General features: G+C 39.0%; 1 protein-coding gene across 4 annotated transcripts in view; it reads left to right on the top strand.

Moving 5' to 3' along the window:
- The first annotated feature begins 897 nt into the window (after positions 1-897).
- The window catches only part of AP3B1 (adaptor related protein complex 3 subunit beta 1), a 262,792-nt gene continuing 240,163 nt past the window's right edge, over positions 898-23,526 (top strand). For 3 of the 4 annotated variants that reach the window (XR_009335400.2, XM_059061372.2, XM_067031192.1), the window contains exon 1: positions 898-1,204. Coding sequence is in view for 2 of the 4 variants with exons in the window: in XM_059061372.2 (XP_058917355.1) it covers positions 1,077-1,204 (128 nt within the window). In the remaining 2 variants the exon portion in view is untranslated. Of the gene's footprint in view, positions 1,205-5,558; positions 5,636-23,526 lie in introns of those variants that run through there. The other variant, XM_067031191.1, reaches the window with a different exon arrangement.

The following is a 23,526-nucleotide window of genomic DNA, read 5'->3' as shown; positions in this document are numbered from 1 at the left end:
GGTGAGGACAGCACTCTAATCCTTGTACGACGCTCTCCCCTCCCCCACCCAGGCGCTGCCTCCCCAGACTGACAGTTTCTCAGGGCTCTAAGCTTCAAACTCTGCCTAAAGGGGAAGCGGTACGGAAAGCGTAGGGTAGGATCTGAAATCCACCCGAAACGTCAGACTGAGGGAAGTTACTCCTGGAAAGGTTTCTCAGGTGTTACTCAGGGGCCAGGCAACTTTCTGCCTTGACTTCCCAGAAGACTTTAGTTAAGTGATCCCACAAGCGTCAGAACAAAGGAAGGAGGTGCCCAGATGATAGGCTATTCCTGGTGCGTGAGGCGCACTCTATTTTATTTTATTCTACTTTTGGTAGCCAGACGCCAGTAGGAATCACTAGCTCCTTGAAACCAACGGCCCCAGGATTTTCGTTTGAAGCTTTCACTACAGTGAACACATCTGGCAGGTGGTGGATCCTCAAAGACAGGGCCCTGGAGGTTTCCTTTAAACGCAGAGGTCTGCGACAAAGGTTGCCAGGGGCAGGTGTAAGACACAGATGGTTGGAGGGAGAGGAGCAGAAACCAGCTTAAACAGGAAAAGCAATCCTGATATGTTTAGGAAAGTTGATCTGGTGTGTTAACTGGAATTTCAGGAAAAATCTGAAAGCTACTGGTTTACAACAGGAGTCCGACAAAGAGGTGTCGGGCTCGGGAACCTCCTAGGGGATCGAAATAGATACACGGGTATTTGTCTCCAAAAAAACTTTAAAAGTCGAGAGTCTAGTCTCCGGCGTGCGCGAGGCCTGCCTTCCGCAGAGCCGGGGTCCGAGCCTCTCAGCTGCCTCAAAAACCCGGAAAAGGCAAATCCAGTCAGGCCCTGGAGTGCCCGGGGCGGGGGGTGGGCTCCGGCCGCCTGCACACTGGGCATGCGCAGTGGGTGGATCGCCAGGTCGGCCTTGGGAGCCGTGACGAGTCCGGAAGCGCCTGAGGGCGCCCCTCCAAACGAGAACTAGTTTTGTTTCGCGTCCCTCGGACGGGAGTCCGTCGGAGAGAACCCCCGGCAGGGCCAACCCGACACTCGGCAGCACCGCAGCAATGTCCAGCAACAGCTTCGCTTACAGTGAGCAGTCCGGAGGAGGGGAGGCGACGGAGCTGGGTCAGGAGGCGACCTCAACCATTTCCCCCTCCGGCGCCTTCGGCCTCTTTAGCAGCGATATGAAGAAGTGAGGAGAAAGGTTTGGGGTGTGGGGACGGGACTGGGGAGCTGGTGCCAGGGAGGAGCGGGCACCGAGATGGGGCTCCCGGGAGAGGGGTGGGGTCGCGCTGAGACCGCCCCGGAGCCGAGCGGCAACGTTTTCCGCAGCTGGATCAGTTGGGACTGGTGGGAGTTGTTGGGAGTTTGGGATGAGTGTGTGGAGGGGAGTCTTTAGTAGTTTTCAAACTTCAGTGAAAAAAGAACCATTTGGAACCCTTAGGTGCTATCCCTAAAGACTCTGAATTGGTCTGGGCTGGGGCACAGGCATCTGAATTTTGAACAAACGCTTCAAGCTAATTTAATGTTTGCTTGATCACACCTGGAGAAATTCTCTCACTAGCGTGGAAGGGGTGTTTGGGGAGTTGAGAGGGAACGTGAGAGTGTGGCTAATGGGAAACCGTTCTGTGACCCTCGAATGCAGGAACGAGGAGGTGTTTTAGGCGCTTTCTGAAGGGACAAGCTGGTTTATACAGACATTAATGTTCTCGGGCAACGTCCTTTGCACTACAGACAAAAAAAACCCAAAACCCTAAAACAAAAAAACCCACACAAAACCATCCCAATCCCAAACACAGTAATAAGCTATGAGTAGAGAATATTTAGTGTTACTCTGAGCAAGTGGTAAAATTTTACAAATTAGTAGTGTGAATTTAAGAAATGAACACTAAACATTGTATACTTGGTTTTTTGAAAAGTTATTGACTAAAAAAAAGAATTATTAAGAGTATTTTAAGTACCACTGAAAAGGGAAAGAACCCCCCCCCCCGCATTGATTTTTTTGGGGGGCGAAGGAATGGTTTTAAACTTACGTAATTCTGGCAACTTCGTATTTTATTGGAATCATTTTTACGTTTTTCTTTTTTTAAATCTCAGTGCTAATTAAACACTATGGTCACATAATAGGCTGACACTAGATTTATGCTAAATTAAGGTAAAGTAGCTGTGCTGGTGGCTTTGCGGTGTCAGAAGGATAAATTAAAATTTAATTTAAATTAAATTTCAAATTTATTTTAAAAGACATTCTGGAAGGTGCTAGTAGAAATTGGAATTAACATTTTCACTGTATTAAGCTAACTAAAATCCTGTATGGAGTGTTTGAAATAGTTTTTGGTTTGTTTATTTGTTTCCTTATTCGCAGGTTAGGAAAGTTTAAAAGTAATATAACTAATTTTTCATTTTTCATTCTGTGTATTTAGATGATAGATTGTTCCAACAAGGAGCTTGTTGCAGCTCTCCTGTTCTATTAGCAGATGTTTCAACTGAATTTAACGTATAAGTCTGTTGAGGTCTGTTTTGCATGTGATATGCTTACAATTGATTTACTTTTATGTTTTGTGAACTTCTAAGATTTTTTTTTTTTTTTAGAGCCTTTCATTTCCTATTTTGTCAGATTTGGGCCTGATTTGGAAAAAAAATGTGTGGCTTTGACTATGACCATTGCTGTTGAGGTGACCAAGCATGTTGGATTTAAAATAAAAATAGCTAACATTTATAGAGTGCTTGTGCACTTGTGCACACTACTTTACATTTATTATTTCATTTGGTTCTCCTAACAACCCTTTGGCTGAGTGTGAGTATGGCTTATGGGAAACTGTTCTGTGATGCTCAAGTGTCACAGAGGATCAAGGAGCAACCCAAAGGTACTTCTTTGATCCTACTTTGCGGATGAGAAAATTGGAGCACAAGTGGTTAATTTGCCCAGGATCACAAAGTTAGAACCACTGCACTGCCTGAATCTGAACTCAATCTAATCTTGGAGCCCATTCTCTTGAGCACTTGGATGTGCTACTTACTACTTGATGGAGTTTATTGTGCTTTTATTAGATAATGCATACAACTCATTAAAAGTTTAAAACTTTGAATAGTAGTTGTAGACAGTGTATGACCTTGAGGCTTTCAGGAATTAGAAACATTTTGGCCATTGAATTGCAACCTAATGGGATTGTACAGAAACAAGGAGACCCCTGTTCTGGAAGTGGTCACTTAATCTCTCTTGAGCTTGCATTCTCTCATTTATTAAAGGATGATATTTCTTGCCTTTTTAAAAACCCAAATGACACAATTTATATAAAAAACTTAAAGCTTACCCTGTTCCTCTGCTCTAATTTATTTTTTTATTGAAGTATAATTGACATATAATGTATTAGTTTCAGGTGTACAACGTAGGTAGGTATTCAGTAGGTATTTTTATATATTGAGAAAGGATCACCACAAGAAATCTAGTTAACATCCGTCGCCACGCTTAGTTACAGTTTTTTTCCTGTGACGAGGACTTTGAAGATTCACTTTTTTAGCAGCTTTCAAATATACAGTACAGTATTATTAACTGTATAGTCACCATGCTGTACATTACATCCCCCTGACTTATTTATTTTATAACTGGAACTTTGTGCCTTTGACTCTCTTCACCCATTTCGCCCACCCCCTCTGCTCTCATTTTCTTTTTTTAAAAAATTAATTTATTTATTTTTAAATTTTTGGCTGCCTTGGGTCTTCGTTGCTGTGCGCAGGCTTTCTCTAGTTGCAGTGAGTGGAGGCTACTTACTCTTCATTGTGGTACGCAGGCTTCTCATTGCAGCAGCTTCTCTTGTTGCAGAGCATGGGTTCTAGGTGCGCAGGCTTCAGCAGTTGTGGCACGCGGGCTCAGTAGTTGTGGCATGCGAGCTCTAGAGCGCAGGCTCAGTTGTGGCGCACGTCTGCTCTCATTTTCGATGATTTATCAACACTTGGAAATCGTTTCAGGTTTGCAAAAGAGTTGCAAGAATAATACAGAGAACTACTCCTGATGCACATTCACCAATTTTTTAAAAATTGCTGCATTGCTTTATTTATTTCTCCATGCACATGCAGACACACACATTCCATATTATTATCTCTTCTGATACATCAGAGAATAGGTTGTATACATCATGTCTCTTTATCTTCATACCTCAGTGTGTAGTTTTTTAAGAACCGCAGTACTTTTACAACTGTAGTACTGTTATATTCCAGAAATTTAACATTAGTACAATCTACAGTCTATAATCCCCGTGTTGTCATTTGTCCCAATAAATAATTTTAATGTTTTTTAACATTTTTTTCTCTAGTACAGAATCCAGTCCAGGATCATGTATTTCACTTAGTTCTCATATCTCTTTAATCTCCTTTAATCTGGAATAGTTCCTTAGCCTTTGTCCTTCACTACCTTGACGCTTTTGAAGAATACAAGCCAATTACTTTATAGCATGTTAATCAACTTGTCTTTGCTGGTTCATACATACATTCATGTTGTGTATCCCAGGCTACAGTACTACCTTCTTAGACTATTGTGTCAGGAGGCATAGGATGCCCATCTTCATGATGTTAATTTTCCTAGGTAAAGGATTGTCCATTATTTATTTTTTTTCCAATAATCTATCTATGGGGGGGACAGTTGGAGACCATGCAGATGTTTTGCTCTTCATCAGATTCACCATCTCCTATATTTAGCAACCATCAAAGAATCTCTTCAACCAGTCTTTACCACAGTGTCTGCAAAGTGGTGATGTTCTAACTCCTTCCACTATTCTGTTCTTTGGCCTCTTATCCTAAAGCTCTATGTCCTTTTGATCCTTTACTAACCATCTCAAGGATGCCTTATCACTTCCTAGTCACAGGATTATTGATGATTTTTGTTTTCTGAATTTAATCCTATTTATCAATCTTATTTATTCCATTCCCTTTTATTTTACTTTATTTATTTTTTTTGTGGTACGCGGGCCTCTCACTGTTGTGGCTTCTCCCATTGTGGGGCACAGTCTCCGGACGCGCAGGCTCAGCGGCCATGGCTCACGGGCCCAGCCGCTTCGCGGCATGTGAGATCTTCCTGGACCGGGGCACGAACCCGTGTCCCCTGCATCGGCAGGTGGACTCTCAACCACTGCGCCACCAGGGAAGCCCTCCCTTCCCTTTTAAATAGAACTAAAGTTAGGGAGCTTTAAATGGTTTTACGAAAGCAGATTTTATACATCATTTATTGGTTAATCAAGCCTGTGTATTAGATGATTGGTGTCAAGATTTGCAATTTCATTATTTAAAAATGTAAAGAATTAATTTTTTGTAATTGTTTCCTTTGAGACTATTGTAAACTTTTATTTTTTTCCTCAATTATTTTTCTTTTGTCTTAAACTCTTATCTTAACCAATTTGGCTGTGTGTGTATAATTTAAAAATTAATTTTAATATTTTTATTTCTGGATTAAACATTTAATTAGGAATTAATTTCTAGAAGGAAACAGATAAAACTAATTAATTTTTCTTAACAATGGTAAAACTACTAAATTTCCAAATCTCTTTTCTTTTGAGAACATCACAGTGTATTTGAAAGAGCATTGGACCTAGAGTGAGAAGGCCTGAATTTAAGTTGATGCTTTCCACCTGTAGTAATGTTTGCTTGTTCAAGTTGCTTGATCTCTTCAAACTTCAGTGTCCTCATTTCTAGAGAGGACTTGCCTATTTTGTGAGTTTTTCATAAGATGGTATAGTTGAAAATGATTTCTAAACTAGAATATTAACTAACACTATTTAGAAAAGTTGTTGAAAGCTTCCCTGAGGTGGTGATATTTTAGGTCATAAAACCTGGGAAGATTTTTGCCAGGTGGAGAACAGGGGGAGTTCTTCAGGCAAAGTATACAGGAACCAGGAGAATTGCAAAAAAAAAAAAAAAAAAAAATGCATATTTAGATGAAATATAGATTATAGATCAGCATTTAGAATTGTGGGTAGTAATTAAAGCATGGGAATGGATGATAGCACCCAGGAAGAATTTTTCTGGTTAGGAGACAAGGCAGTTTAGACAAATCGCTAGGGAACACCAACATTTAAGGGGTGAATGGAAAAAGAACTAGCTAAAAAGTGCTCAGAGGGGTAGGAAACCAGAAAGAGGTTTAAAAAAAAAAAAAAAAAGGAAGCTGTGAGGAAAGTAGATTAGAGGAAATGGTCAACTATGTTAGGAATTGCAGAGAGAGGGCAAATAGAATGAAGGCTGAAAAGAGGCCATTGGATTTAACAATGAATAGGTAACCAAGGTAGCAGTTTTAGTCCCTGCTGAAATTGGGGTGGACTTTTCATTTGTATAGATTCACAGGGCTGATTTAGACCCAAACTGCTGCATACTTTTGTGTGGTACTACATCATGTAGTAGTATGATATAATCAATACTACATCAGTGTATTTGCATTGCAAATGATAAGGCCTAGCTTACTTTTTTAACTTAAATTTTATTTATTGTCAGCTTGATATCAGTCATGAAGATTACATTACATATAACCCTTTAACCTTTTGTTTTTTTTTTTTTTTTTTCTTTTTTGCGGTACATGGGCCTCTCACTCCTGTGGCCTCTCCCGTTGCGGGGCACAGGCTCCGGACGTGCAGGCTCAGCGGCCATGGGTCACGGGCCCAGCCGCTCCGCGGCATGTGGGATCCTCCCAGACCGGGGCACGAACCCGTGTCCCCTGCATCGGCAGGCGGACTCTCAACCACTGCGCCACCAGGGAAGCCCCCTTTAACCTTTAATACCAGTGTTTCTCAGTGGAATCCACTAGGAATTTTACAATGGGGCTCTAGTTTGCATATATTTACAGCAAACCTAACTTACCTCCACTGCTTTTTCTCCCTTTAAAGAGGGCATGTAGAAATGTATCTGAATGAGAGCAACCTTCTTACAGGGATGTTTTTGAGTTAACTTTATTTTTAAAATTTATTTATTTATTTATTTATTTTTGGCTGTGTTGGGTCTTTGTTGCTGCACGCGGGCTTTCTCTAGTTGCAACGAGCTGGGGTTACTATTTGTTGCTGTGCGCAGGCTTCTCACTGTGGTGGCTTCTCTTGTTGCAGAGCACAGGCTCTAGGCACACGGGCTTCAGTAGTTGTGGCACACGGGCTTAGTTGCATCGCGGCATGTGGGATCTTCCTGGACCAGGGCTCAAACCCGTGTCCCCTGCATTGGCAAGTGGATTCTTAAGCACTGCACCACCAGGGAAGTCCTGACTTAACTTTATTAAAAGTAAAGATCAACCAGTCCTGTCGACCAAGAAAATGCAGAAGGCTGCAAATAAAATAATTTATTTGGGGTCTTAAGAATTGCAGTTTGAGATTGTACAGGGAAGAGAGTCAGAGGCTTATAAAGATGAAAGCTACAAGGTTATTAAGTTGTCTGTCAAGAATTATGGTTGACCATGATGCAAGGAAGTATTTGTCCTTAAGGAACAGGCTGTCACGAGTTACTTTAGGGTAAGGGTCGGTTAAATATTTTGAGTTTCTGGAACATTGGGCAGATATTCTGGATACCTATATTAAGATAGTAAGTGGTCAGAGTTCAGATTCCATCCGGGCTGAGTCGTTCATAAGTCATACTTCCTCAGTGATCTCCTGGCTTCATTTTAGAGAGCTCTCAGCAGTACCGACTTCATTTTGATTTTCCTTTTACAGCCCCAGTTGTCGGTACATTATTAATAGTAACACATTATTTTGTTTATTTTTGTATTTCTTCCAGTTTTATTGAGATATAATTTATATACAGCACTGTATAAGTTTAAGGTGTACAGCATAATGATTTGACTTACATCATGAAGTGATTACCACTGTAAGTTTAGTGAACATCTGTCATCTCATATAGATACATTAAAGAAATAGACAAAGTTTTTTTTCTTCTGATAAGAACTCTTAGGATTTGCTTAAAAATTTTCACATATAAAGTATAGTAGTGTTAGTTACATTCATCATGTTGTATAGTACATCCCCAGTTGTAAGATAAAGTACTTACTTATAACTGGAAGTTTGTACCTTTGACTACCTTCATCCAATTCCCCCGCTCCCCAACCTCCCTGCCTCTGGAAACCACAATTGTGATCTCTTTTTCTGTAAGTTTGTTTGTTTTTGATGAATAATTGACCAATAACACTATGTTAGTTCCTGGTACATAACAGTGATTCAATATTTCTATACATTTCCAAATGATCACTATAATAAGTCTAGCTGTTATCTCTTGCCATACAAAGATACTACATAATTATTGACTGTATTCTCCACACTGTACATTTCATACATGTGACTCATTTATTTTGTAACTGAAGTTTATACATCTATCCCCTCTTTCCCCTGCAACCACCTGTTCTCTGTATCTGTGATCTGTTTCTGTTTAGTTACGTTTGTTCATTGGTTTTTTAGATTCCGCATATGTCTTTCTCTGTCTGACTTATATCCCTTGCCATAATACTCTGGTCATTACATGTTGTAGAAAATGGCAAGATTTCATTCTTTTTTATAGACGAGTAATATTCTGTTGTGTGTGTGTCTGTTTGTCTGTATACACATACCATGTTTTCTTTATCCATTCATCTGTCAGTGTACACTTAGGTTGCTTCCATATCTTGGCTGTTGTAAATAATGCTGCAAGGAACTTATGTTGCATATATCTTTTCAAATTAGTGTTGTTTTCTTTGGATAAATACCCAGGAGTGGAATTGCTAGATCATATGGTAATTCCATTTTTAATCTTTTGAGGAACCTCCATACCCTTATGGCTGCTGCAATTTACAATCCCATCAACAGTATACAGTAGTTCCCTTTTCTCCACAACTTTGCCATTTTTTGATTGAGTTGTTTGGGTTTTTCTTTTTTTTGATAATTGTATGAGCTGTTTATATATTTTGGATATTAATGCCTTGTCACATCATTTGCAAATATTTTCTCCCATCCTGTAGGTTGTCTCTTTGTTTCGTTGATGGTTTCCTTTGCTGTGCAAAAGCTTTTAAGTTAAATTAGGTCCCATTTATTTATTTTTGCTTTTATTTCCTTTATCTTAGGAGACAGACCCCAAAAAATATCATTATGATTTATGTCAAAGAGTGTTCTGCCTATGTTTTCTTCTAGAAGTTTTAGGGTTTCAGGTCTTACATCTAGGTCTTTAATCCATTTTGAGTTTATTTTCATATATGCTGTGAGGTAATGTTCTAATCTCAGCTTTTACATGTAGCTGTCCAGTTTTCCCAGCTCCATTGTTGAAAAGGCTGTCTTTTCTACATCGTACCTTAAATTCTTGGTTGATGTCAGCCTGTAAGTAGGTGGGGCCCAGGCCCAGGGGGTCCTGGGGCTGGTGCCAGACTGCTGGTGAGTGGGCTGGGTCCTGACACAGCTGGCTGTAGGGCTTTGGTGGTCCCAGGTCTGGTGCCTGCCCACCCGCTGGTTGATGAAACCGGGTCCAGAGCTAGTGTTGGCCCGCCCGCAGGTGGGTGGGGTGGATGGGATTGGCTGGCTGCTGGACCCGGGGCTCTTACTGGCCCATTGATGTGTAGGGCTGGATATTGGGCCTTCTGATAGACAGGGCTGGGTCCCAGGGCAGCTGGGGATTCAGAGGTTCCTATGGCAGCTGGCCTGCTGGTGGGTAGGACAGTGTCCCCCTGCAACTAGCTTGGTCTAGAGTGTCCCAGGACTGGTGCTGACTGGTTGGTGGGTGGGCTGGGTCCTGGCACTAACAAGCTAGAGGGAGAATTCCAAAATGACGCTTGCCAGCACCAGTGTCCTTGGGAAATGAGTTCCCCAAAATGGCTGCCACCAGTATCTGTTTCCAGGATACGACCCAGTTGCCTCTTGCCTCTCTGGGAAGCTTTCCAAGATTAGCAAGTTGGTCTGACCCAGGGTCCTTTCAAATTACTGCTTCTGCCCTGGGTCCTGGAGCATGTGAGATTAGTATGTGCCCTTTTATGAGTGGAGTCTCTATTTCCCACCGTCCTCTAGCTCTCCCCAAAGTAAGCCCCACTCATCTTCAAAGCCAGACATTCTAGGGGCTTGTCTTCCCAGTGCAGGAGCCGTGGGCTGGGGAGCCTGATGTGGGGCTCACAGTCCTTGATCCCTGGGGAAAACCTCTGCAGTTGTAATTATCCTCCTGTTTTGGGGTCCTCTACCTGAGGCTTTGGGTCTTGACTATATTGTAGCTCTGCCCTTCCTCACTATCTTTCTGTGGTTCCTTCTGTATATCTTAACTTGTAGGAGCTCTTCTCTGCTAGTGTTCAGGTCATTCTCATCTGTAGTTGCTCTATAAATAGTTGTGATACTGGTGTGTCTGTAGGAGGATGTGAGCTCGGGATCTTCCTGCTCCACCATATTGGCCACTCCATAACACATTATTTTAGACATACTTTAAAGAGTCATTGTGTCTCCATATGAGGGTTTAAACTTTTTTTCCCATTTTTATTTATAATATTTAATTTTAATTTTTTATTTATAATATTTAATTTTAATTAGGGTCTATACCATATTTTAAAATTTTTTCATATAACAGTTTTATAGTTCCAGTTGTTCAAAGCTTGCTCTACTTTCTTTTTACTTTTCCTAGTATTTTCATTGATACCTTTATCTCATTCAGTCATTCTGTATTTTCATTTTGTAATGACTCATTGAATATTTGTTGAATATTGTATAGAGGAATCTTTCTTTCACATACTCACCTAATATTACATGGTATAATTTATGTGAAGGTGCTTAGCAAAGTGGCTTATAATTTTGCATAATAAATGTTTTCGGTCTTTTACTCAATTGAATGATTCTGATTCTACTAATATTTACTGTTTCTTTAGCCAGCATAGTTAAAAAATAAAGCATGGGGCTTCCCTGGTGGCACAGTGGTTGAGATTCCGCCTGCCGATGCAGGGGACATGGGTTCATGTCCCGGTCCAGGAAGATCCCACTTGCCACGGAGCGGCTAGGCCCGTGAGCCATGGCCACTGAGCCTGCACGTCCGGAGCCTGTGCTCCGCAACGGGAGAGGCTGCAACAGTGAGAGGCCAGCGCACCACAAAATAAATAAATAAATAAATAAAGCATGACTGGATTCCGTGGACCTTATACAGAAGGAAAATTTAGCCTGTTATCCCTATTAATGTATTATCACATTACCCTGAAGTTAATTGTATATAGTTCCAAAACAGCCATTTTCTTTATGTCATTGCTTGAGTTTTTGTTGTGGTTAGGGTTATTGACTTAGAATTGTCACATAAGTGTTGAATGAATTTTACAGTCAGGATTTTTGAAGTCTATACCATTCTTGAAAGGCATCTTTATTTTTACCATCTTTAACTTTATTTAGATCATCTTAAAGGCATCTTTAACTATAGCTTAAGTATAGTTAATTCCTCTGTTTTCAGCAGAAAAATAAGAAATAATTATAAGATCTTTATCTTGCCTTTAAGAATTTAGTTGGTGAGATAAGGCTAATGTGAACTAATACAAGTATAAAATTAGTGTTAAATTGTGTAATAATTCTCAACTTTTCATGCCTACCAAAAGGTATTTATTATAAGCCTTTATTTTTGTAAACAGTGATTTACTGAAGGAAATGGACGTGCTGTAATTGTAAAATGTCAAACACATTTTAGTTTGAGATGCTGAAATTGTTGGTGTCCTGAGTTACTGTATTATGAAGAGGCACAGGCTCCTCATTGTGAATTCCTTTCTCTCGTGCTCAGGAGTCCAGTGTTGCCAGTATGAAAATACACTCCATTAATGATTTCCATAGCATACCTTTGTTCTTGTCATCATCTTCAATTTCTGAAGATTAAATTCCCTTGAGTTCTAATAACTCCAGTTTTGGTAGGTGCTCTATCTTGTTAATTCTGCTTAGCTTTTGGATTTTATGGTCATTAGATCTAGTTATGGAGATGTAAACAATGTATTTGCCATGCTGTATATGTAAATTGGACCCTATTTTTTAAAAATTTACAAGAGACATATAAAATATAAGCAATTTCAGTGTTTTATTTTATTTTATTTTGGCTGCACTGCATGGTTTGTGGGACCTTAGTTCCCCAATCATGGATTCAACCTGGACCACAGCAGTGAAAGTGCTAAGTCCTAACCACTGGACTGCCAGGAAACTCCCAATTTCAATGTTTTATTGATCTTTCACTAAGTAAATGTCATTTGTTCCAAGATGGCTGTTAACAAAACAAGGAACTCTAGTTGTTTTTGTCTTCACATAAGTGACTGTTAGTTCTACAAAGGGCTGACTACACAGGTTAAGGATTGTCACTTTAGTGGTGCAGTAGGGTTCCTGTAATTTAATTCTTGAAACATACTTGAAATCAAATAAGATTTTACCACACTGAACAAAAAATTGATGAAATACTGCAGAGTCCTACTTTCCAACAGATTATAAGTGTTCCATTTTATTTGCTTAGCTTGCATTTCTTCTTGGAGGAGAGTCACTTCTTTCTGAAAAAACATTTATTTTATTTATTTATTTTTGGCTGCGTTGGGTCTTTGTTGCTGCACGCGGGCATTCTCTAGTTGAGGCGAGCGGAGGTCACTCTTTGTTGCGGTGCACAGGCTTCTTATTGCAGCGGCTTCTCTTGTTTCAGAGCAGGGGCTCTAGGTGCGTGAGTTTCAGTAGTTGCACCATGCGGGCTCATCAGTTGTGGCTCGCGGGCTCTAGAGCGCAGGCTCAGTAGTAGTGTTGCACGGGCTCCGTGGCATGTGGGATCTTCCCAGACCAGGGCTCGAACCTATGTCCCCTGCATTGGCAGGCAGATTCTTAACAACTGTGCCACCAGAGAAGTCCAGGAGAGTCACTTCTCACTTTTACAATTTATCTTAAATACTCAACCAAGAAAATATTCATCCCTTGATATAGGATACGTTATTTTAAGATCACTGGTTTTGGGAAATCCAAGGAGAAAATATGGAATACTTAAATTCAGGCCTTACTGTGAAATCCCAAGATGTGAGATATTACTTCTAAAAATATTTAGAATTTAGGGTAACATTACTAGAACTGAATGAGTAAAACCAAAAAAGTCAGACAGATGGTCAGTTGAAATGTTCTTTTTTACTGCAGAAAAGTTACAAATGCTCATGGAATGACAAATGTATTATAGTAAAATAATCTGACAGTATTGCAATTGTGTATATAAATGAACTACTGCCAAAAACAAATTGCCTGCAGTCCAAATTCAAAATTTAAAGTGAAGAGCCCAAAGTACAAAAATCAAGAGGGAAATGATTTTCCTATATTTCACATTATTATGAATAACATTCTTTGGTTTGTATACTTAAGGAAGACTTATTTAGCATGTTAGCTGGAAAGAGTTCATAGATCTACAAAAATGAGCAATTTATAGTCAGTCTGCTTATTGATGGGCTAATTATTTGTACTGCTGATAGGAATTGATCTAATTAGAAGGCCAGTGTCTTTAATCTTGCAGCTGAGTGAGTTAACATGGCAGCTGGATAAGCGAGAGACTTATGAATAAGGCTGGTCCCAATATCATGGGTTGGCAGAGCTACACATCACCCAGCTTTACTCTAGAAATGGGTTAAAGTTTCTTAAAGCCTAGGTTAAGGATGTGGTCATGAAGAATGAGGGGGGAATTTAGTACTATGGGGGCAGAGAGGTAAGGTGTAGAGTGGAAGGTCCGGTACCAGATTGTGTAGGGCCTTGTAAGGACTTTGGATTTTACTATGAGTGTAAAGAGAAGCCATTGGAAGGTTTTGAGCAGAATGGGCATTTAGAAGTCAGTCAGTAACTATTAAGTGCTTGTGGTGTGCCAGATATATTTATGTTTTCAAAAAGTTTATGGTCTGTAGGATACTTGGGACCTGTTTATTCATTTCTAATTTTTTTTCTATAACTAAAAAAATATAGAAGTAACTTACTGATTTAACAAGTATGAGTGCCTTCTTATGCTAGGTACTATGCTTGATGCTGGGGATTAATCAATCAGTGGACAAAATGCCTGCTTTCATGGAGCATATATTCCAACTGGAAGAAGATAGGTAATAAACAAGTAAATATATGGTTGGTCATTTGATGACAAGGAGCGCTGTAGAGAAAAGTAAGGCAGGGAAAGAGGATAGAGAGTTAAGGTGGAGGTTGGGTTGAGTTTGAAATAGCAGGGTCAGGAAAAAATCCTTGACAGTACTACCTGGAGTCCCTGAGGGAGTGACATGCAGATGTCTGGGGAGAAGTATTCAGTCAAGAGGAATTACATGTGCTTAGGCCCTGAGGCAGGAGAGTTTCTGACCTGTGAGCATCAACAAAGAGGCCAGTATGTCTGGATAGAGTGAATGAAGGAACTTGGCAGATGAGGTCAGAGGGGTAAGGGCCAGATTGTTTAGGGCTTTGTAAATCATTTTAAGGACTTGGATTTTACTCCGTGTGAGAAGGGAAGCCATTGGAGGGTTTTGAAGAGAGGAGTGAGATGATCCACCTTATGTTTTTAATGTATCACTTTGTCTCCTGAACTAGGAATAGACTGCAGATCTGAGGCAGGGAGACCAGCAAGGAGACCACCACAGTAACCCAGGCAAGAGAAGGGGATGACTAAATCAGATTGGTGGTACTGGAGAGCAGTGGTTGGATTCTGGATATATTTTGAAAGTAGAGCCAATGAGATTTGCTGATGGTTTAGATGTGGTGTGTGAGGGAAAAAGATACCAAAGATGGACACAAGGTTGTTTTGCCTAAACAGCTGGAAGTTTGGAATTGTTATCAAAATGAAGAAGATTGTGTAAAGAGGAATTTTTTAAAGGGGGAAGAGGTTCAAGAGCTTGAGCATGTTAAGTTTGAGGTACCTATTAGGCATCCAAGAGGAGATATTAAATAGGCAGTTGGATGGATGAGTTTGGAGTTTAGGGAGGAGTTAGGCTAGAGGTATAAGTTTGGGAGCCATAGGGTTATAGAGGGTATTAAGTACCCTGATTGGGTGAGGCATCAAGGGAGTGAATGTAGAAAGTGAAGAGGTCAGAGTACTAATCTCTGGGGCATTCCTGGAGCGTTTCTGTCAGATAGGGTCAAGTAAGGTGATTACAGTACTGACAAGTGGCTTTGGAATTTGTCACTTTGGAGGTCTTTGGTAACCCTGACAAGCAGGTTAGGTGCAGTGGTGGGGCTGAAAGCCTGACTGGAGTGAGTTCAAGAGAGAAAGGAGAGGGACTTCCCTGGTGGTGCAGTAGATAGGAATCCTCCTGCCAATGCAGGGGATGTGGGTTCGATCCCTAGACCAGGAAGATCCTACATGCTGTGGAACAGCTAAGGCCGTGCGCCACAATTACTGAGCCTGCACTCTAGAGCCCGGGTGCCACAACTACTGAGCCCACATGCCACAACTACTGAAACCTGCGTACCTAGAGCCCGTGCTCCACAACAAGAGAAGCCACCACAAGGAGAAGCCCATGCACCGCAACTAGAGAAAGCCCAGGCACAGCAATGAAGACCCAACGCAGCCAAATAGAAATAAAATTAAATCTTAAAAAAAAAAAAAAAAAAAAAAAAAAGAGAGAGAGAGAGAGAAAGGAGAGTTGTAGTTAGTATGTATTACTGTATAGGGGAGCAAAGAAATGGAATGGTATCTGGAAGGGAATGTTAGGTTATGAAGAGGAAGGAATAAATTGATGATACAACAGGGAAAAGATAGTCACTGGACTGCTTTCCGTCTTTCCTTATAGAAAATTTAGCAAATACAGATGAGTTAAATAACCCTAATTTTAATACCCATAGAGAATCAGTTAAAAAGATACAGGTCTTCCAGTCTTTTTTGCCTATATACTGTGTATTTTTAAAGCAAAGCTATATACTTTTTTAGTGTAATATTGTAATTTGCTTTTTTCACTTACTAGTATGTGAAGTCTGTTCATTTCTTAAAGTGATAGTCCTTTTAGGGCAAATTGTAATTAAGCCACTATCTTGGAATAACCACTAAACTATTAGAAAATAGTGTCTTGTTTTAAACAGTGTCTTGTATAGAGTGGGACCTTATTAATTACTAACTACAAGAACAAAGGGAATAACCTAACAGAAGAGTCAATACTAACGATGGTACATGTTAGCACTGACCAGGGCTTTCCACACAATACCTGTGTACACATGAGGCAGAGGGAATAGCACATACCTTGTTTTAGAGCCGTGTTGTTCAGTACTGTAGATACCAGCCAAAGGTAACTATTTACATTTAAACTAATTGAAATAATTTTAGTTTCTGAGTCACACTAGCCACATTTTTATGTGCTCAGTGTAGCTAGCAGTTAACATATTGGATAATGTGAATAAAGAATATTTCTTTCTGTCATCATAGAGCAGTCTATTGGACACTGCTGGTTAAGAGGCAAGGATTTAGGGCTTATTTAAAGAATAGGAAAAGTTCAGTATGGCTGGAGCACAGAGTTGGAGGGAAATTGGGACATGTGAAAGATGGTTGATAGATAGTCAGGGTCCATATTATGAAGGGTCTTGTATACCATGCTCATAAATTTGAACTTATCATAAAGGTTTGCACAGTAAGAAGCTACCAAAGGATTTTTTTTTTTTTTTTTTTTGCTTTATGAGGGCCTCTCACTGCTGTGGCCTCTCCTGCTGCGGAGCACAGGCTCTGGACGCTCAGGCTCAGTGGCCATGGCTCATGGGCCTAGCCGCTCTGCGGCATGTGGGATCTTCCCAGACCGGGGCATGAACCCGTGTCCCCTGCATTGGCAGGTGGACTCTCAACCACTGTGCCACCAGGGAAGCCCAAGAAGCTACCAAAGGATTTTAAGTAGAGGTACAGTGTGGTGAGATTTATATTTTAGAAAGATCACTCTGGCTGTACCTAAGTGTTTGGAATGGTCAGCTATGTGAATGGTGGAAGTATTCTGTGATATTGCAAACCCAGAAGATAGGGCAAGTTTGGAGTGAGGAAAGAAAGTGTTGAGTTCCATTTTGGACCTGTTGAGTTTGATAGTTGGGTGTCCATTAAGCCATTAGATACATGGGTGTGGTACTCAGGAGAGATACCTAGGTTGGAGATACAGATTTGGGAGTCATCAATTGATAGATGATTTTGGAAGCCATTGAGGGGAAGTTGTGTGATATGTGAGGAGAAGGCCAAGGAGGAATCTTTGTACTAAGTTAACATTGAAGGGAGTGGGAGAATTGAATCTCACTTAGAAGACCAAGAAGAGAGAATGAAGTTTGGGGAAATGCTTGAAGTTCATTATACAAACAGCTTTTGCATTGTGCTTAAGATTTAGGGAAAGGGTCAGACCTGCTTCCTACTTCTATAGGAAGAAGATGGCAGATAAAGTTGTTTATTGTGGTTTGCTGAGGCAGTATGGCATAATGCTTAAGCACACCCACTCTGGAGCTACTCTGCCTGGGTATGAAAACTTGTTACAGAGTTAATAAGTGGCACTTGGGCAGGTTACTTTATCACTCTATACGCTTGGTTTCCTTATCTGAAAAATGGAGATGAGGATAATAGTACTTGCATTCACTGAAATGTTGTGAGGATTAAAAGATTTAACATATGTAAACTGTTAACAGTGCCTGATACATAGTAAGCACAATTATTATTAATACTATTTTAACACCATTAAGATCAATTGAGCTTTTTAAAAGTTTTGTTTTTAATGTACTTTCTCAACTTAAAAGTTTAGAATCATTGTTAATTTTCACATTAACCATTGCTTTATGTTTTTAATTTTCAAATTGTTAAATTTGACATTATTGTTTTTCTGAATTATATTTCACAAGTACTTGAAACTACAAAATCATATAGTATCTTTAATGTGTACTACATAAAAATAAATGAAGTTAATAAGCACTAGGCCAATTCTTCTGTGTGGTTATCAAGGATTTGGGAATAATGATTATAGATAGTATAAATGAAAAAATATATATTTGTTTTAGACTTTTTGCTTAACCATCAGTCTTGCTGATAGGTATTCTGTTGCTTTAAAGTTGTCTATTCTTAGAGAAGGAGTACATTTTTCCTAAAAGAAGAGGGACTTATATATGTTTTGCTTTAACAGAAATTGAAGGAAGAGAGGGTTTCAGGAAGGAGTTAAATGGTCAGCAGTGCCAGCTGCTGGTGAGTAGCCCAGTAAACTAAAGTCAGAGGTAGTGCTTCTTGGATTTACTGATAAGGTTGGTGATTGTGGTGGTAACAGCAGTGTTAGGGAAAATCAGATTGCAGAGGATTGACAGGTGGGAGAGAGAGAAGTGAGTAAAGGAAGAGCACTTCTCCAAAGAACTTTGGCTTTCAGGGGGAGGAGATAAGGGCTATTATGTATTTGAGAATGTATATTTGAGAATGTGAGGGAGCAATATATGTAGTTGTCTGTGACTAAGTAATTGCACTTTTCATTAGATTTAATCAAATTCTGTCAAAAATTTCTTCTTGAGATATGTTTGTGATTATTGAAAAGGTCAGTGTAATATTAGCCCAGAATAATGTGAGCAGTCAGGTAACAAAAGGAATACAAATGGCTACTGCAAACATCCTTTCTACTTTATTTTATGAAGAGGGTAGTTTTTGTTGTATTTTTATTTGGCAGACAAAAAAGTGGGCCACCATGGGTCATTACCCAGAATTTTTGTTGAAATTTTACCTAGGTCTTTATATCCAGAAGTCTGGAACACTATTCTGAATATTTGGGCTCATAGCCTTCAGGGGCAGTGAGAATTTTACAAACACTTTTTATGTACTTTAATAAAATAAAAACAGATGCCTTATATTTAACATTACATGTTGTAGAAATGCTAGGGTTAATTAAAAGTAAATAAAGTTAAAAATTCATAGTTCTTGTAGTTTCTGCCTATCTGTCAATATCAACAAGTATAAAATAACACATTGGTTTTCCCAAGGTGATTGGATGCTTGAACATTTCTTTAAAGAGAAAATGTGGTTAAGTTCCTGGAAGTCAGAGATAGTTTTTCTTTGCACACACACATGCGTGCGTGCGCACACACACACACACACACACACACGCACAGCCATCTTTCCTGGAACCTTGTACAATACTTAACAAATGATTTTGGATAATAGTGACCACAAATGATTTTTTTCCCCTTCTTTAGCATTCTTAGTATTTTAAAACTTTTCATTAATGTGGTAAAAATTATAAAAATTTTCAGTATAATCTGGTCAATATCATATATTATATATTTCAAAAATTTAAAACCATATGTGGAAATAAATTAATCTTTTGACAATGACAATAGTTGTTCAACAGATGGCAAAATTTAAATAATCATGTAAACTTCAGTGATTTGCATTTTTAGATTTTTTTTCCTGTCAAGTAGGACATTGTAGGACCTTTTCTCTGTTGCTAGGCTTATATTACCTTCATCAGGAAACTTGACAGGGCCATGTGACTTTTTAATTGTGATAAAAAAACATACGTAACGTAAAAATTTACCATCTTAACCATTTTTAAGTGTACAGTTCATTAGTGTTAAGTATATTCACATTGTTGTCCAACAGATCCCCAGAACTTTTTCATCTTGTAACAGTGCCAAGTGACTTCTTAAAAACTGAATTTTTTACTGAGATTTTGAAGTGCTTCAGGGACAAAGCTGATCTAAGGTAGAGATTGCATATCGGTTTCCTCAATTCCCTATGCAAAAGGCTGATCCAAACTCATCAGATGGAAAACTTGCCTTCTGTGCCCTTGGAAAGTTTTTTTTTTTTTTTTTTAAAGGATTTAGAAATTAATCTGGCTTTGAGTTGGCATATCTTATTAACATAGAAGTAGAAAACTTATATTATTCTACTATAATTTATGAATTTCTTGGAGGAAAATCTAATGCTAATACTCAAACTTGATGCACACACTGATTCTTTGGCATGTCTGTATTTATGCCCATCTGTTACTGTGGCACCGTGCCCATTATTACAGTGGCATGCCACTAGCAGTGAGGCATGTGAGCCAACAAAGATGAATTGTTTGGATGGAATACACTATTCTGTAATACTAATTAATTTTGAGCTGATGAATCTACATGAGATGATGTTAACCAAATATAGTCAAAGTAATGTCAGTGAAAATAAAATTTATTTTGACTTATACAGAAGTGTATCACAGGTGTTTTAGACTACTACTGAGAATAGTTAGAATTAGTGTTTATTATGGTTCCAGTGATCAGTTGTCTTTTCATAAAAATTTTGAATTTAAGAGAGAAAAGAATGCAGCAGTTTTCTTGTGGTCGATTATAGATTAGAGAGGAAGTGTTGTAGTGCCTTAGGCTACGGATTTTATACTTATTTTACAGTTCTTGAAATTTTTTTTTGTAATTTTTCAATTTTATTTCATTTTTTATACAGCAGGTTATTATTAGTTATCTATTTTATACATATTAGTGTATACATGTCAATCCCAATCTCCCAATTCATCCCACCACCACCACCACCCCCACCACTTTCCCCTCTTGGTGTCCATATGTTTGTTCTCTACATCTGTGTCTATTTCTGCAGATGCCCTGCAAACTGGTTCATCTGTACCATTTTTCTAGGTTCCACATATATGTTTTAACATATGATATTTGTTTCTCTCTTTCTGACTTACTTCACTCTGTGTGACAGTCTCTAGGTCCATCCACGTCTCTACAAATGACCCAGTTTCATTCCTTTTTATGGCTGAGTAATATTCCACTGTATATATGTACCACATCTTCTTTATCCATTCGTCTGTCGATGGGCATTTAGGTCGCTTCCATGACCTGGCTATTGTAAATAGTGCTGCAGTGACCATTGGGGTGCATGTAACTTTTTGAATTACGGTTTTCTCTGGGTGTATGCCCAGTAGTGGGATTGCTGGGTCATATGGTAATTCTATTTTTGGTTTTTTAAGGAACCTCCGTACTGTTCTCCATAGTGGCTGTATCAATTTACATTCCCACCAACAGTGCAAGAGGGTTCCCTTTTCTCCATACCCTCTCCAGCATTTGTTGTTTGTAGATTTTCTGATGATGCCCATTCTAACAGGTGTGAGGTGATGCCTCATTGTAGTTTTGATTTCCATTTCTCTAATAATTAATGATGTTGAGCAGCTTTTCATGTGCTTCTTGGCCATCTGTATGTCTTCTTTGGAGAAAAGTCTATTTAGGTCTTCTGCCCATTTTTTTATTGGGTTGTTTGTTTTTTAATATTGAGCTGCATGAGCTGTTTATATATTTTGGAGATTAATCCTTTGTCCGTTGATTCATTTGCAAATATTTTCTCTCATTCTGAGGGTTGTCTTTTCGTCTTGTTTGTAGTTTCCTTTGCTGTGCAAAAGCTTTTAAGTTTCATTAGGTCCCATTTGTTTATTTTTGTTTTTATTTCCATTCTAGGAGGTGGATCAAAAAAATTCTTGCTATGATTTATATCAAAGGGTTTCCTTCCTGTGTTTTCCTCTAAGAGTTTTATAGTGTCTGGTCTTACATTTAGGTCTCTAATCCATTTTGAGTTTATTTTTGTGTATGGTGTTAGGGAGTGATCTAATTTTATTCTTTTACATGTAAGTGCCCAGTTTCCCCAGCACCACTTATTGAAGAGACTGTCTTTTTTCCACTGTATACCCTGCCTCCTTTGTCATAGAGTAGTTGACCATAGGTGCATGGGTTTATCTCTGGGCTTTCTATCCTGTTCCATTGATCTGTCTTTCTGTTTTTGTGCCAGTACCATATTGTTTTGATTACTGTAGCTTCGTAATATACTCTGAAGTCAGGGAGTCTCATTCCTCCGGCTCCATTTTTTTCCCTCAAGAATGCTTTGGCTATTTGGGGTCTTTTGTGTCTCCATACAAATTTTAAGATTTTTTTTTTTGTTCTAGTTCTGTAAAAAATGCCACTGGTTATTTGATAGGGATTGCATTGAATCTGTAGATTGCTTTGGGTAGTATAGTCATTTTCACAATATTGATTCTTCCAATCCAAGAACATGTTATATCTCTCCATCTGTTTGTATCATCTTTAATTTCTTTAATCAGTGTCTTATAGTTTTCTGCATACAGGTCTTTTGTCTCCTTAGGTAGGTTTATTCCTAGGTATTTTATTCTTTTTGTTGCAGAGGTAAATGGGAGTGTTTCCTTAATTTCTCTTTCAGATTTTTCATCATTAGCGTATAGGAATGCAAGAGATTTCTGTGCATTAATTTTGTATCCTGCAACTTTACCAAATTCATTGATTAGCTCTAGTAGTTTTCTGGTGGCATCTTTAGGATTCTCTATGTAAAGTATCATGTCATCTGCAAACAGTGACAAATTTACTTCTTCTTTTCCAATTTGTATTCCTTGTATTTCTTTTTCTTCTCTGATTGCTGTGGCTGGGACTTCCAAAACTGTTGAATAATAGTGGTGAGAGTGGGCAACCTTGTCTTTTTCCTGATCTTAGAGGAAATGCTTTCAGTTTTTCACCATTGAGAATGATAATGTTTGCTGTGGGTTTGTTGTATATGGCCTTCATTATGTTGATGTAGGTTCCCTCTATGCCCACTTTCTGGAGACTTTTTATCATAAGTGGGTGTTGAATTTTGTCGAAAGCTTTTTCTGCCTCTATTGAGATGATCATATGGTTTTTATTCTTCAGTTTGTTAATATGGTATATCACATTGATTGATTTGCGTATATCGCAGAATACTTGTATCCCTGGGTTAAATCCCACTTGATCATGGTGTATGATCCTTTTAATGTGTTGTTGGATTCTGATTGCTAGTATTTTGTTGAGGATTTTTGCATCTATACTCATCAGAGATATTGGTCTGTAATTTTTTTTTTTTTTTTTGCCGTACGCAGGCCTCTCACCGTTGTGGCGTCTCCCGTTGAGGAGCACAGGCTCCGGACATGCAGGCTTAGTGGCCATGGCTCACGAGCCCAGCTGCTTTGTGGCCTGTGGGATCTTCCCGGACTGGGGCACGAACCCGTGTCCCCTGCATCAGCAGGTGGACTCTCAACCACTGCGCCACCAGGGAAGCCCTCCCAGTATTACTTTCATTTAGTTAGTTCTCTTTTTGAAGAGTATTTGATTGATTGATTTCACTTTTTATTGAGTATAAGAAATACTGCAACATAAATTTTTGCATATTTTTATGAATTTATTTGTAGGAAAAATTCCTACAGATAGAGTTGTTGGTCAAAGTTTATTGCATTTTTAATTAGGATAGATCTTATTAAATTACCTTCGAGATAGGTAAGGTAATTTAGTGGAGGTTTTCTCCCTCCACTAACAGTAAAGTCTGTTTTCCTTACACCTTTGCCAATATTGGGTACCATCAAATTTCATAATATTTGCCAGTCTTATAGGTGCAAGATGTTACTACACTGGGTCTTTATAATTGTCAGTGCATTAAGTCTTCCCCCTCATATTTATTGGTTTATTCTTTGAGTGAAATACCTTCAAATATCCTTTGTCCATTTCCCTATTGGATCAGCTCTTATTGATTAGTTAAGGGCCCTGTGTATTTTAAGGAAATTAGCCCTCCTGAGATGAATCCCAAATTCATTTTACCTGTTTTATGACTCAGTTTATAGCAGTTATTTTTAGTGCAAAA

This window comes from Kogia breviceps, chromosome 4 (genome assembly GCF_026419965.1).
Source record: "Kogia breviceps isolate mKogBre1 chromosome 4, mKogBre1 haplotype 1, whole genome shotgun sequence".
NCBI classification, from domain to species: domain Eukaryota; kingdom Metazoa; phylum Chordata; class Mammalia; order Artiodactyla; family Physeteridae; genus Kogia; species Kogia breviceps.
The sequence above is the reverse complement of the archived record's forward strand: the minus strand, read 5'-3'. Positions and strand labels throughout refer to the sequence as shown.